Source organism: Nothobranchius furzeri, chromosome 6, assembly GCF_043380555.1.
Source record: "Nothobranchius furzeri strain GRZ-AD chromosome 6, NfurGRZ-RIMD1, whole genome shotgun sequence".
Taxonomy (NCBI): Eukaryota; Metazoa; Chordata; class Actinopteri; order Cyprinodontiformes; family Nothobranchiidae; genus Nothobranchius; species Nothobranchius furzeri.
In genome coordinates, this window is record NC_091746.1 from 36795571 (window position 1) to 36809741 (window position 14171).

The 14171-nt window shown below is 43.5% G+C and overlaps 2 protein-coding genes across 3 annotated transcripts in view; both read left to right on the forward strand.

Annotated features, from left to right (window-relative positions):
• Window positions 1-13114, forward strand: part of tln1 (talin 1) — an 89489-nt gene extending 76375 nt beyond the window's left edge. For both annotated transcript variants that reach the window (XM_054744042.2, XM_054744043.2), the window contains 7 exons: window positions 4001-4106; window positions 5060-5184; window positions 5441-5566; window positions 6143-6205; window positions 6286-6468; window positions 10819-10944; window positions 12447-13114. In XM_054744042.2, coding sequence (XP_054600017.2) covers window positions 4001-4106; window positions 5060-5184; window positions 5441-5566; window positions 6143-6205; window positions 6286-6468; window positions 10819-10944; window positions 12447-12581 — 864 coding nt within the window. In that variant the 3' untranslated portion in view covers window positions 12582-13114. The remainder of the gene's footprint in view (window positions 1-4000; window positions 4107-5059; window positions 5185-5440; window positions 5567-6142; window positions 6206-6285; window positions 6469-10818; window positions 10945-12446) is intronic.
• Window positions 6527-8147, forward strand: LOC139070295 (clumping factor A-like). Its single transcript, XM_070552185.1, has one exon. It carries the CDS (start codon window positions 6739-6741, stop codon window positions 7912-7914), a length of 1176 nt encoding a protein of 391 aa, XP_070408286.1. The 5' UTR covers window positions 6527-6738; the 3' UTR covers window positions 7915-8147.
• Window positions 13115-14171: the final 1057 nt, after the last annotated feature.

Below are 14171 nucleotides of genomic sequence, written 5' to 3' on the forward strand. Positions count from 1 at the left end.
GCAAAGTAAAAGAAAACACTAGCCTAGTGAACTAGACCAAATTCTTGCTTTGCAAAGTTTGTAAATAATACATTTATTTAGTCTGGCTTGCCAGGCTAAGAAAACACACCTTCTGCTGGTAATGATGGTGCAAAAGAAGATTTTAATCAGAACCCGTCAACATAAACAACTCACTAGAGATGAAGAGATGGGGTCCCAGTAAGTCTGTTCAGCAGCCATGTTTTCACTTTGGTTTCTGAGAGAATCCGCTTTTTCTTCATGTGATAGCCTGTGGGTTTTAGTTTAGACTCCTCTGAGTGACTGAATCTGGTTCAAACCTAAAGGCAGAGTCTAAGAGGGCCGGGCAGCAGGCAAAGAGTGGGAGACGAGAAAACACACAAATGTTCAGTTGGGATCACATTGAATTCATGCGTACAAAACCTTTTAGACGAGTTTTCTATCCGACCAAGTCACATGGGACATATGGCATTAAGAAGTTATGACCACTGCACAGATTTGGAGCACAAAGTGTTATTTATGTCTCAAATATCTATTTATACTTTATTCTAGTGTTTTGGGCAATTTGGTGAACCTACAGTTTCTGACTAGACCAAGCAAGATCCTCTGTGCCATTTTTTGAAAAAAATAAAATAAAATAAAAAAAATTATAAAAACTCTAGCAACATGGAACCGAGGCCTTAAAGCTAACCAAAGGAAGCCTTGATAACATATTGAGGTATTCTGGAGACTCCCTTATAGGCGCCGTCTCCGGTTTGTCAGAGTGGACGCTCAGATACGGGGTTAACAGATGGGTTCGGATCCAGTGGCCATTATGTGGATCTTTAGCTGGAACGTTTTCACAAAGTTTATCTGAAACATCCGTCAAAATACATTTGATGTGTGTTTTTGGTGCAGGTGTTTGCAGATGTCAATAAATAATTCAGAGATTCTGACCACATTTCTGCTCACAGACTAATGAATATTCTGTACTTAACGCAGGATGTCAGATCTCTTGTGAGTTCTAGAGAAAAATGTTTTTTATGAATTAAACATATTTAAAGAGACACTATGCAAGTTTTCATATTTTTAAATAATTTTCTTCAGCCAGTATGTGCTAAAATGTCCTTTTACAGGGCTAATGAAAGGCCACCTAGCCCCTAGCACCCCCCTGTGGCCGGAATGTTCCAGCTGACATACCTGGTGCTACGGTTAGCTTCCAGCGCTTTGCATGTTTTAGATCATGAACACAGCTGATTTGTTTAATTTAGTGATGGACCATTCCTGTAGACACTGAGGGCTGGGGAGATGTTTCAGCTGTTAGATTAAGCTGTTAAAAAGACGAGTGCACAGTGAGGCGATAAATTTTGCTTTTGGTTCTACAAACGGACACTAGGGGGTGCTAAAACAAGCCAAAACTGCCTAGTCTCCCTTTAAACCAAGGCGAAAACTCCGCCTGTCGAAAGTCAAAAATGCCAGCTCACAGCAGAAATGAACATGCTTACGGCCTTGACAACTCTGAGGGGAGTGATTTTTTTTTGAATGCCTACTGGTCTTTAGTTTAGCTCTTCAGAAACCTACGGGTGATGACGCAGAGGGACCATCCATTATATTACAGTCAATGGTTTAAACACACCTAAAACAAAGCTGATGTAGATGTGCTCAAGCAGATCAAGCCCACAAGCATCTCATGTTATCTTTCTGTCTCTGTCCTGATGCCTGAACTCACCGGTGTTGGTGCTAGCCGGTGAGTACACTGCATGAGTGGCGTGCACAAGTGTGGAGCTGCATTGTGTAAATGATACTGTGACTGTTTCATATCACACCATCCCTGCACAAAGCATCTGAGCTGTGAGTTTGCTGAGCTAACAGTCTAAAATGCCCTGAGGCTCATGACCTCTGACCTTTGAGCTGTCTGCTGTTTGTCCACGTCACCATGGCTACAGGTGTTTATTACTGGCTGCTATTGTATTTATGTACACAGAGACGGCGTAACAGGCCCGTGTTTCTAACGCTGTTGAACCCGAGTCTTACAGAGCGAACCCCAGCCTGCTTGTTAGTTTAACATTAACTACTCACTCGGTTTGTGTTTGATTCAATGATCAATCAGTGACTTGAATTCCTTCAACGCCACTTCACCTCTGGTAGAACTCACTAGTTTGTGTTTGACACACTGTGTCGGTAGCACCGGTGTGACCCCACCCGTCGGGCTGTTGGCGTGTTTTTGTTTGGCCCTCCTTAAGCGTTCCTCTGCTGTAATATCAGTTTTATTCTGACAGCACATCTGAGTAAAGCTAGAGGCTGAGCCCTGCTAACTCCCTGCACCTGTCTCACACTTCTCCAACGTGAATACTTCTGTCCATCTAAGACAGAGTGAGGTCAACAGTCAGCAGCAACAGGTTGGGTCATGTGAGAGCAGCTTTCTGTCCCCTTGGGGGTGAGGCATCCATATTCCCCCAGCAGGCTTCTTTAATTCCAGATGAATGGATTGAATTAGCATCAAGACATTTTGTGATGTTGTTTTGATAAAAGGAACCAGATCAGCGAAGCAACAACATCTTCCATGTAGCCTAAGAGTACTTTGACACACAACCTGGGATCAAACCTCCCACCACAACCGTTCCCCCCGTTCAGCCACCTCCGCTCCCTTGGTCCTTTCAGAGTTCTGTTATAGAGAAACATCTCATCGCTCCCAGCAGCCGGACAACTTTATGGAGCCATCACTGGTTCTAATTTTACCTTTGAAACTGGAAGAGAAAATAACTTCTTAAGTGTCTGCTAAGCTGTGGATTTTTCTGTTGTGGATCCAGCCTGAAACCTGAAAGCTCTGCCTCCAAACACCCAAGTGTGTCATCAGGTCCGGTCAGGTGAGACATGGAGAGCTTACAAAGCTCAGATTCACCCCAGGGTGCCCCGCCATTCAGATTTCTTCTCAGGCATCTGCACATCATTTCCAGCTGTTGTATGAAGTTTAATGTTTCTGTCTCCTCCAGCTGATGACAGTTTGAGCTGCAGTATAAGATGGCAAATTATCTTGTAGCCCCCCCCCCCCCTCCATGGCCCTACGGAGGGCAGGTGGATCTTATTTCATCCATCAAGCTGGAGAAAGGCTCACTCAGAGCACCGTCTCGTTAAAAGCATGTGTTTGTCTTGTTCCAGTTTTGAATTTCTCAAACTAATGAGTTAAGAGCCTCTCCCAGACCACAAAAATGTAATATTTTATTGTTTAAAACTAAATGATGGTATTATTTTTAGCTGTACTCCTAAAAATTGGTCCAAAGTCAGCATAACATTACAAATCTGTATATAAAATTCAGAACGTATCCATATACATCAACAGCCCACTGGAGAAACAAAGTTCATCATTCTAGGAATGCAATTGGAGACTACACTAAATCCTCCTGAGGGCCAAAAATGGCCCCCGGGCCATATTCCTGCTCTAACAGGAGACCAGCTGAGACTAGGGATGCTGCAGGCCTTCTCTTGTTTGATCCTGCCACCCACTGATAACAGGACAACCCGCCCTACCTCCTGAGCTTCTGCTGCCCCTCAGAAGTGATTCTGATTGGTCTACAGCTCTGACCTGCTCATACATTGGGCTAATTCTCGTTTATCGTAAAGAGCTGAAATGTTTTTGTTTTCAATTTATAATTAACTTGGAAACTATGATTCAAAAAGTGCTAAAGTCCACACTGGATATCTAGTGTTGCTATTATAAATTAGTTCTTAACGATGGTGTGTTCACACCTGCTGATTCTGATATTTGAGTTTCAGACTGGCAGATTCCTGATTAAACCCATCTTGCTGATCTCTGTCTGTCCGTATCCTGACCCGATGTCATCACACTGACATCTGGTCCTGTCCTGTTTAATAACGAATCCTAGGAGACGTTACTACGTTTCGTTTAGCGTTTCCTGCCAGACTCGGATGGAATGACTTCATGTAACCAAGTTACATCAGAAACCCAGCAGCACAGTTGTGTCCGAGTCTTTCTGAATGTGTTTTTGTTTGTTTCTACCTTCAGATCATCCAGAAGCCCACCCACGACTTGAAGCAGCAGTTGGCCAGCTACTCCAAACGTGTGGCAGGTTCTGTCACTGAGCTCATTCAGGCTGCCGAGGCCATGAAAGGTATCTTAACCTTTGACCCCTGACAAGAGGGCCAACAGATCAAAATGCATTTTCTTAGAGCTAACAGAAGGTCTACAGACCTGAACTTTGATCAACAAAGTCAACATGTTGGCAGGTCCGTCAGCATTACCTCAGGAGTGTAGCTTCTGTTAGTTATTCACTAGGAACACTGATGACAAATCAAAGAGACTAATAATCTGAATGGTAACAAAAGAGCCCAGAAAAACTTCTAAAGAGACCCAAGGTGAACTTGAATCTCAAGAGCATCAGTGTCAGATCGCACCATCTAAGATGACTAAGGAGACATTGTTGAAAACATTGGACTATTCTAAAGTGGCCTTCTATGAACCCTGACCTCAATCCTATTGAGCATCTTTGGAAGAAGCTGAGGCATGTCGTCTGGAAAAGGCACCCTTCATAGCTGAGACACCTGGAGCAGTTTGCTCATGAGGAGTGGGCCAAAATACCCGCTGAGAGGTGCAGAAATCTCCTTGTCAGCTACAGAAATCATTTGATAGCAGTGATTGCCTCAAGAGGTTAAGTTAGGGGTACCATAATTTTTGTCCAGGCCTGTTCCATGAGTTGATTTAAAAAAAATAATTTCTGTGACCATTGTGGGTTTTCCTCTCATTGACCAAAGGATACCAACACATTTGTCCACATTTGTGCTTACTGTGGTGGTTTTCAGTTTATTTATTTCAGTAAATAAATGAGTGTTCTCTCATTTCGGAGCCACATCAGAGTATAACTGAGTATAACGTCCTCCTGTTTACCACAGTAATACTTTAGCTCCTAACTCTTCAGCTTTAGAGCTAACTGGACAGGACATCCTTTGTGTCCCCAGTTATGATGGGATGGATGGTCCTGCTCTCCGTCCAAGCCTTCAGCAGAAGAGAGTAGAAAGGTGTTTTGCTTGGCACCAATTGAGCTGGTGTTATTTTTGTTTGCTGCAGGCACAGAATGGGTGGACCCTGAGGATCCTACTGTCATCGCAGAGAATGAGCTATTGGGAGCAGCGGCGGCCATCGAAGCAGCTGCCAAGAAACTAGAGCAGCTGAGGCCAAGGACCAAACCCAAGGTTAGCAGGCCTTTTACAGAGCAGAGGCATTCGCACCTCATTTGTTAACCCAACCCCAGGGTTACACTTGGTGTGTGTGTGTGTAACATACCCCCACACCTTACCCTGCTGCCTTTCATTTCTTCTATTTATAGTTCATGTGAACACAAATACCTCTGCTTTTTACCATCTAAACCCCTTTTTCCTGACATCCTTTGAAGTCCATCACAGCCCTAAGTCATTGTGTTTTCTGCCTGCTGGTTCCTCTCGTAAATAGGAGGCAGATGAGAGCTTGAACTTTGAGGAACAGATTCTGGAGGCAGCCAAGTCCATCGCAGCAGCCACAAGCGCACTGGTCAAAGCTGCTTCAGCAGCTCAGAGAGAGCTGGTGGCTCAAGGGAAGGTATGTCACAGCCCAAAGAGAAACAATTCATGTTACCTGTGGGTTTCTGCACTGCATCACACTACAATCATAGATCTGTCCGTGTGGAGAATCGGGAAGGATTTCACTGGTAGGAGAGTCAGGAAAACGACTCATCAGCCAAGAAAATCTGGATGCTCATTTACTCCAAAGACGTACAACCAGAACCTCTAATCTTAGAGCATTCATCACTATTTCAACACATTTTCTATATTGTAGTACCTACAGGTTAGTACTTAATGCTTCAATTCAATTCAAAGATACTTTATTAATCCCAGAGGGAAATTAGAGTTTCAGTACACACAATTCTGAGATCAGACACACACACATAGGCAAAGACACATGGCAAGAATTGGTGACTGTGGTCATTCGCAACCTGAGTCGCGCTACCTTAATAGAGATCAGAGGGGTTCTCTATTATTCTTTTATTTTATAATATCCTTAAGTTCACTGTCAGTTTTACCACAAGCATAATTCAAAAGAGGCATTCTTGCCATTTCTGTGTGTAACATCCAGCTGTGATGGGTCAGGGTGAGTCAAGCTTCTTTGTGTTTTCAGGTTGGAGCCATCCCGGCTAATGCAGTGGATGATGGACAGTGGTCTCAGGGCCTGATTTCTGCTGTAAGTTTTCTGTCTGAAGCTTAAACTCTGGGAAAGGTTTTTAAATCACCTGCTTTAAAACTGGTGCTTTGACTGGTCAGGCCCGGATGGTCGCGGCTGCCACCAACAACCTGTGTGAGGCAGCCAACTCTGCCGTGCAGGGACACGCCAGTGAGGAGAAGCTCATCTCTTCAGCCAAGCAGGTGGCTGCCTCCACTGCTCAGCTGCTGGTGGCCTGCAAGGTCAAGGCTGATCAGGATTCACAGACCATGAAGAGGCTCCAGGTCAGTTCTGCACACTCATTAAACCACACAGTAGGCACACTGGGTTTGTGCTTTGGCGAGTAGACTTACCTCAACAAATAAATAGAACAATGGGTAAAAACAGACAAAGTGATGTTTAGTTTTGACCTGCTGACTTCCACAGTGACACACAGTCTGTCGTTGTACTGGTTTCAGTTCTGGACCAACAACGGGCAGCTTATTGTTGGGCACAGCAATCCAGTCATGTTGAAGCAATGATGTCACATCTCTGTGGCTCCAGAGTGGAGGAAAATGCTCAATGTTAGCTCATATACTAGCCCCAGTAGTAGCTCTGGTCCTAGCCCTGATCCTAGCTCTGATGTTAACCCTGATGATAGCTCTGATGTTAGCTCTGAAACAAGCCCTGATATTAGCCCTGATATTAGCTCTGATGTTAGCTCTGAAACAAGCCCTGATATTAGCCCTGATATTAGCTCTGATATTAGCTCTGATGTTAGCTCTGATGTTAGCTCTGAAACAAGCCCTGATATTAGCCCTGATATTAGCTCTGATTTTAGCTCTGATATTAGCTCTGATGTTAGCTCTGATGTTAGCTCTGAAACAAGCCCTGATATTAACTCTGATGTTAGCTCTGATGTTAGCTCTGAAACAAGCCCTGATATTAGCTCTGATGTTAGCTCTGAAACAAGCCCTGATATTAGCTCTGATTTTAGCTCTGATATTAGCTCTGATGTTAGCTCTGATGTTAGCTCTGAAACAAGCCCTGATATTAACTCTGATGTTAGCTCTGATGTTAGCTCTGAAACAAGCCCTGATATTAGCTCTGATGTTAGCTCTGATGTTAGCTCTGAAACAAGCCCTGATATTAACTCTGATGTTAGCTCTGAAACAAGCCCTGATACTAGCTCTGATGTTAGCTCTGATGTTAGCTCTGAAACAAGCCCTGATATTAGCCCTGATATTAGCTCTGATTTTAGCTCTGATATTAGCTCTGATGTTAGCTCTGATGTTAGCTCTGAAACAAGCCCTGATATTAACTCTGATGTTAGCTCTGATGTTAGCTCTGAAACAAGCCCTGATATTAGCTCTGATGTTAGCTCTGATTTTAGCTCTGAAACAAGCCCTGATATTAGCTCTGATTTTAGCTCTGATATTAGCTCTGATGTTAGCTCTGAAACAAGCCCTGATATTAACTCTGATGTTAGCTCTGATGTTAGCTCTGAAACAAGCCCTGATATTAGCCCTGATATTAGCTCTGATGTTAGCTCTGAAACAAGCCCTGATATTAGCTCTGATGTTAGCTCTGATGTTAGCTCTGAAACAAGCCCTGATATTAGCTCTGATTTTAGCTCTGATATTAGCTCTGATGTTAGCTCTGAAACAAGCCCTGATATTAACTCTGATGTTAGCTCTGATGTTAGCTTTGATATTAGCTCTGATGTTAGCTCTGAAACAAGCCCTGTCTGATATTAGCTCTGATGACACTTGAGACATCAGCTCTGTCTGTATCATTCAGCATCAGCTTACAACAGCTGGCCTCTTTTGTTTGATAGTGTTTGTTGAACAGTCTGCTTCTGAAATGTTACATGGCAGATTCCAATGGCGTAGATTTGGCATGGACGGAGGTGGTGTGTCCCCACCAATATCCAGCTTGAAAAATAATACTAGAGATCATAATACACTTTTTCAAAAGTCTAAAAGTTCAGTGGCAGTCAAAGATAACATTTTGAAAATGGTAACCAACAACAGGGACTAACTTCTAGGTGGGGTGGAGTGATCTCAAGCTATTTAGTGCTTAGAACGTCGTTCCCCCTGCTCCTTTACACTTCCATGTATGGTTAAAAACAAAAGTCATTCATTTTTCGTGTCAGTGGTCTCTCTTTTTTGTTTGTTATTGCTGCTTTATTGAAAACCAGCTAATGTGGTTTTGGCAAATGTTGAATTGATTAGATCAACCCAGTTTGATGTTTTCTAGAAATAACCAGTTGACTTTTTCAGTGGATAAAGTTTAGTGAAGAATACTTGGCACTGTGTAACACTAAATACTCAGCGAGCTGTTTTAATAAGATGTTAAATCGTAAGTGCCGAGTCTTTTTTACCTGATGACCTGTCTGTAAATCAGTGCCACAGTGGTAGAAATAATCTGGTTCTGCTGGGTTGTTGTGACCTTTATGTGTAACTGAAGCATCCATCTAAAAGTGCTATCTTTGATGCTGTGCATATGCTAGGAGCACGCTGGCCTGCCCGAGCAGCTCATATTCTCAGCTCCAATCAGCGGAGGCTTATCCCTTCCTCTTCTGGACCTGCAGCTGCCACCACAGTAATTCCCATACATTTACGTCTACAGGAGCTCTGGAAACAATCCACAGTCCATCCATGGCACCAGACACTGGAAGCATTAGTCTGCAGCTATGGTTACACTCGGAGCAATGCTCTCTCCATTCCTTGCTGTGTTCCTTTTTAAAGCTGTAATTACTCAGACTCATGACAAATGTAGAAGGAGGTGATTGGTGTTTCTGGGACAGAAGTGGTTAATACTGCATCTGCTCAGTCTCACATCCACAATGTTCTCATTTGAAGTTGCTAACACTTTTTGAACTGTATATTTGGCCCAGTGCTATCATGAAGCATCCCTGAGCACAGTCTTAAACCCTGTTGAAGCAGTTTGGTGTTAAACCGTCCTCTTATTGAGAACTACACACATGCTCAAAGGGTTGCAGTGTGCACGTAAATGAGATTCATGCTGTAACTAACAGTGATTTAATACCAGCATTTCCATCCATCAGGCCTTAGGTTATACTGAGACATTTTGATTATGTAATGGGCCATTCCCATCTGTACCGGGTTGGCCCGGGCCGGGTAGCCCCAGTCGGCCCCAGCCTAGCCCGGTTGATTCCACACATCCTTGCCTTAAGCCCATGTGGGCTGATTCTACCCACCAATCAGAGGCTTGCTCTAATGGAAGGTGTGAATCTGCTGTCAGCAGTGGGTGTGTTGGCCCTGGTCGGCCTGAAGCAGACCCCCTCGAGAAGAGGGCTGAGAATGAGCCTTGGTTGGCTCGGAAAAATACCAGGCCACCCCGATATGTAAACAACCTACGCTACCCGGCCCGGGCCGACCCGGTACAGATGGGAATGGCCCATAATTAATACACTTTTATTAAAAGCCATTGTTCTCTCAGTGATATTTAAATACACAGAGGGATGATGTAACATGAAATATACAGACATATAAGGGTTATTGTAAAACACCATCAAGAATTAACAGTAAGCTGCAGCTCAGGCACCATATAAACTCTACTCAAGGTTATTGGCAGCATTCAGGTTATTGAATAAAGACAGCCTGGGTGGTCAAAAGTGGCATGCCAAAAAGTCTATCCTGTGTGCGACCTACTTTTGATGTATATATTGAATATTTACTTGGCCAGCTGATGGTTGCCTCCCTTTGGGGATTTTCTGGGATCATCCCACTGGGAGGAGACTCTGAGGCAGAGCCACTGCTCACTGAAGAGAATACAAGTCCTCCCTTGCCTGGGGACACCCTGGGAGCCCCCTCAGGAGGAGCTGCAGCATGTCGCTGGAGTGAGGGAGGTCTGGGTTACCCCCATGGACCTGGTACTTCTGTGACCTGATTTTTGAAAAGCAGAAGAAAATGCATGGATGGATAATCTAGTGTTCCAAAGCTAAGGCAATGTGGAGGAACACAACAGCTGTCTGATGCCATGTCATTCCTACTTTTCCTTTTTTCTATTGATATTTCCTCCTGAACATCAAATTTACTGATTTATGTGTTTTTATTGTTAAATCACAAACCAAGTCATGGTTTCGAGGAGGTCAATGTTTAAACAGTTTAGGTTGTTTTATACATTTAATGTGATTTAGCTTGTATGTAGTAAGTCATTGATGACGCCTAAAATGCGGAGTGTCCCAGTTTGCAGAGCGACCATGTAGCGCAGCTATAAAGGGACAGCCTGTTGCCTGTCGCGGTCAGTGTTGAACCAGGAGCGGAGAATTTCAGCCCACAGCGCCACAAAAGGAAAACTTGTCATGTTAGAGCTGAGCTGCCCAATCAGGGAAGAGTAGCTCTGCTTTGCCTTTTACAGCTCCTCTTCAGCCCTGAGCAGAAATGAAAAATGTCCTGCATGTCTCTGAGCATAAACTGACCTCAACATTCCCTTTCCAGGAGTCCCAGTCTGGTTGCATCCTGCTGCTAGTCTCCCTTAGAAGTGCCAGTGTTGTGCTCATATTACTCCTTTGTTCTCTTCCCTTTGGGACAAGCTCTGTCAGTCTGGTTTGCGTTTATGTTTCATATTGCTACCCTGTGTCTGAGATGTGTGTTCTGGTGTGTGTGTGTGTGTGTGTGTGTCCGTAGGCTGCTGGAAACGCGGTGAAGCGAGCCTCTGACAACCTGGTGAAAGCGGCACAGAAAGCAGCGTTTGATGCTCAGGATGACCATGCTGTGGTGGTCAAGAGTAAGATGGTGGGAGGCATCGCTCAGGTGGGTCGAAGGTCACAAACGCAGAGCTGTTACACAGCAGAGTTGGATATTCTTCTGTAATCTTACTCACTGGAATGAAAAATAATCTACAGCTGCAAATAGTGTAGAAGAGAACAGGCACAAAGGCACCATCGAGTCTCAGAGAAACTGAGGAGAATTTTCTCCAAATACAACATCCTGGTCAACTTTAAAGCCAACAACACTCTCAGACAAAAAAATGGTCCATTCAGAAGATATGACACCCAAACAGAAGCTTAGTGGCATCATTTATGCAGTCCAGTGTAGTGAGGACTGTCCAGATCTTTACATTGGGCAAACTAAACAATTACAAAAGTGCACGGGAGAGCCACCGCTTCAGGTCAAGACTCTGCAGTCCACCTACACCTGACGGACAAAGGACACACCTTTGAAGATGACAAAGTACACATTCTGGACAGAGAAGATAGATGGTTTGAGAGAGGAGTAAAGTAAGCCATCTATGTAAAATTGGAAACACTTGCATTAAACAGGGGGGGGGGGGGGGGGGCCTCAGGTTTCATCTTTCCAGCACCTCTAATGCAGCTCTGAACCTTTCCCCCAAACAGTTTCAGTCTAAGTCACACCCTCCTGCGTCTAATCAATGCAACTCCCACACAATAGAGGCTAACAACACCAACGACTCATCAGGAGGTAGGGAGGAGGGGTATTTATAGGTAGTTTCTGCTCGTTAAGCAACAACAGACAGCTACGGTTTATGATAAATGACCCACACGTGTATAGCGCCTTTCAGCGTCAGAGGACTCCAAAGAGCTTTACACTACATTGTGTCATTCATCCATTCACACACACATTCACACCCTGATGATGATGAGCTACAATATAGCCACAGCTGCCCTGGGGCGCCCTGACAGGCAAGGCTTGGTTCTTTTAAAACACAGAAAATACGAGTAGTTCTTTACCTTGTTTTGCTAACGTTTCGGTTTGCAGAGCAAACTAAGTCAGTGATAGTCATGTTGCTGTTGGCCAATCAGAGGTGAGATGTTCGAATGTCATGAATATTAATTAGTAAGTCTCCAAATTCTGCTGATCCCCCCCCCCCACCCCCCCCCCCCCCCCCCCCCCCCCCCTCCGGCTAACTTCTTCCTGAAACAAGAACACTGGAGCTTTTTTCAACAGAGAATGTCTCACAAGGTCTTCCTTAATACCAGAGACCACTGCCGATTTATCCGAACGAGTGTCTGCCCACTTCAACAACCACCCAGGTTCTTCAGAAGGGATCTGATCATATTTTAGAAAGGTTCATCTGGGACACCAAGTTTTTGAAACTACTAACTCAAGTCCATGAGTCTAAAATAAAGCCTTCCCACCCTTTAGTTATCCCACAGGGACACATGTTATAGTTGATGGTTAATGGTTTAAATGATAGATGAGTAATCAAAGGTACAATTGAAAGAAACAAGTTGGATTTAGTGCTCCTTGTGTGTGTTGAGCTTGTGCACTGACAGGCTGGTGTGATGTTGCAGATTATTGCGGCCCAGGAGGAGATGCTGAGGAAGGAGAAGGAACTGGAGGAGGCCAGGAAGAAGCTGGCCATGATCAGACAGCAGCAGTACAAATTCCTCCCATCAGAGCTGCGAGAGGATGGACAGGAACAGTGAGAGTGTGTGAACGTGTGTGTTGTCAGTGATAAACGGCATCATCACTAACGCAGAAGCAACCATTGGATGGCTCAGGACTTCCCACCGGCTAATGCTTTAGCAACACACCTTAACATGTCCAGGTGCTTCTTATTCAATTATGGTGTCAAGTTTCCAGAGCAGAACGTTTAATAATAAGATGAGTTAAGCTAAATAAGGGCTGAATAAATTATCATTGCTTTTGGTAAAAAATGTTTGTATACTTTCTAAAACTTTCCTTGCAGTTTGTGTGTACATGCTGCGTGACTTTGTTAAATGTCAAAGTCGGACCAGTTCGAGCTCGACTGTTACGCCCTCACGTGAGAAGATGGGCTCCGAGTACAATCTATGCTTCAGCGCCAGATTCTGTATGATCTATGCAAAGTTTTCTTTGATTTGATGTTTTTGTCTGAACACGTTTCCAAAGAGCCTCTATGTACTCATGCCAGGAGTTTGGTAACATTCACTTTGTTACGTTTACAGTAAAACGTCTAAAATAAGGACTGAATGAAATGTTGGAATTTTACATCTCAGAAAATACAATGAAAAGAGATTTAGAACAAATTAGATGGAATCAGTATTTTTTACTAATGGCTCTAAACTGTTTTAAAGAGGTGTGTGTATTTGTGTTAGTATTTAGTGATATAAAGCCATATATTTAATGTCAGATCGTTTTCTATCAGAATGACTGTTGATAGCTCAGCCATTATTGAGTCACTCCAGTGATGCAAACAGAAACGGGTTCTGTCTGTGGAGCCCAGTGACCACGGTATTACGACCCAAAGCGTTATGTTTATGCTTACACAGTGTCTGTTATGTATTACTCATCCTATCTGGCCCAGAAGTGCAATAACTTCATCACTCCGCTAAGTTCCAGCACAAGCAGCTTCATTGTCTTTGACATCATGTAGAACAGAGCGGCAAAGCGTTCAAACTGTTCTTCTGATCACATTTTAACTTTATGGTGACATAATGGTAATGCTGGTGCACAGTAGTACCACCTGCCGAGCACTGTAACAGAGATTTATAAGCAATAAAGCTCATTTTCACTGAAATTGGTGACACTTGTTTCTTTGATCTTTGACTTTCACTCATTCTGTTTGCAGCAGACCTCCATCCCTCCCTCTCTTTTAGGTGCAGCTTCAGGACTCAATTAGCTGCCTTGAAAGTTTACAGTTCCTCATCTTTTCAACACAAACTTAGAAAATCAACAGGCTCATAATTCAACACATCAGTACACATTCTTCCTTGTTTTGTTTTTTTACTTGAGGACCGATAATGAATAGTTACGTGAATTCTCGAGGTGCCAACTGTGGCGTGTTTTGAGTTTCTGAAATAAGCACAATAACCTCAACATTTGAGTTCAGACCCAGAAGGAACATTAATCCATCAAGAAGGTTCTTTTGTTCCAGTAGTGACAGAAAAATATATATAAACATGGAAAGAGCTATAATAAAATAAAAGCAATATAAACAAAATAAATTATACGATAAATAGATTCATGAAAATGTATCAGCAGAATGTACACCTGATCCTGATAATACTGCACAGTCAATGTTTGGTTGTGTTCTC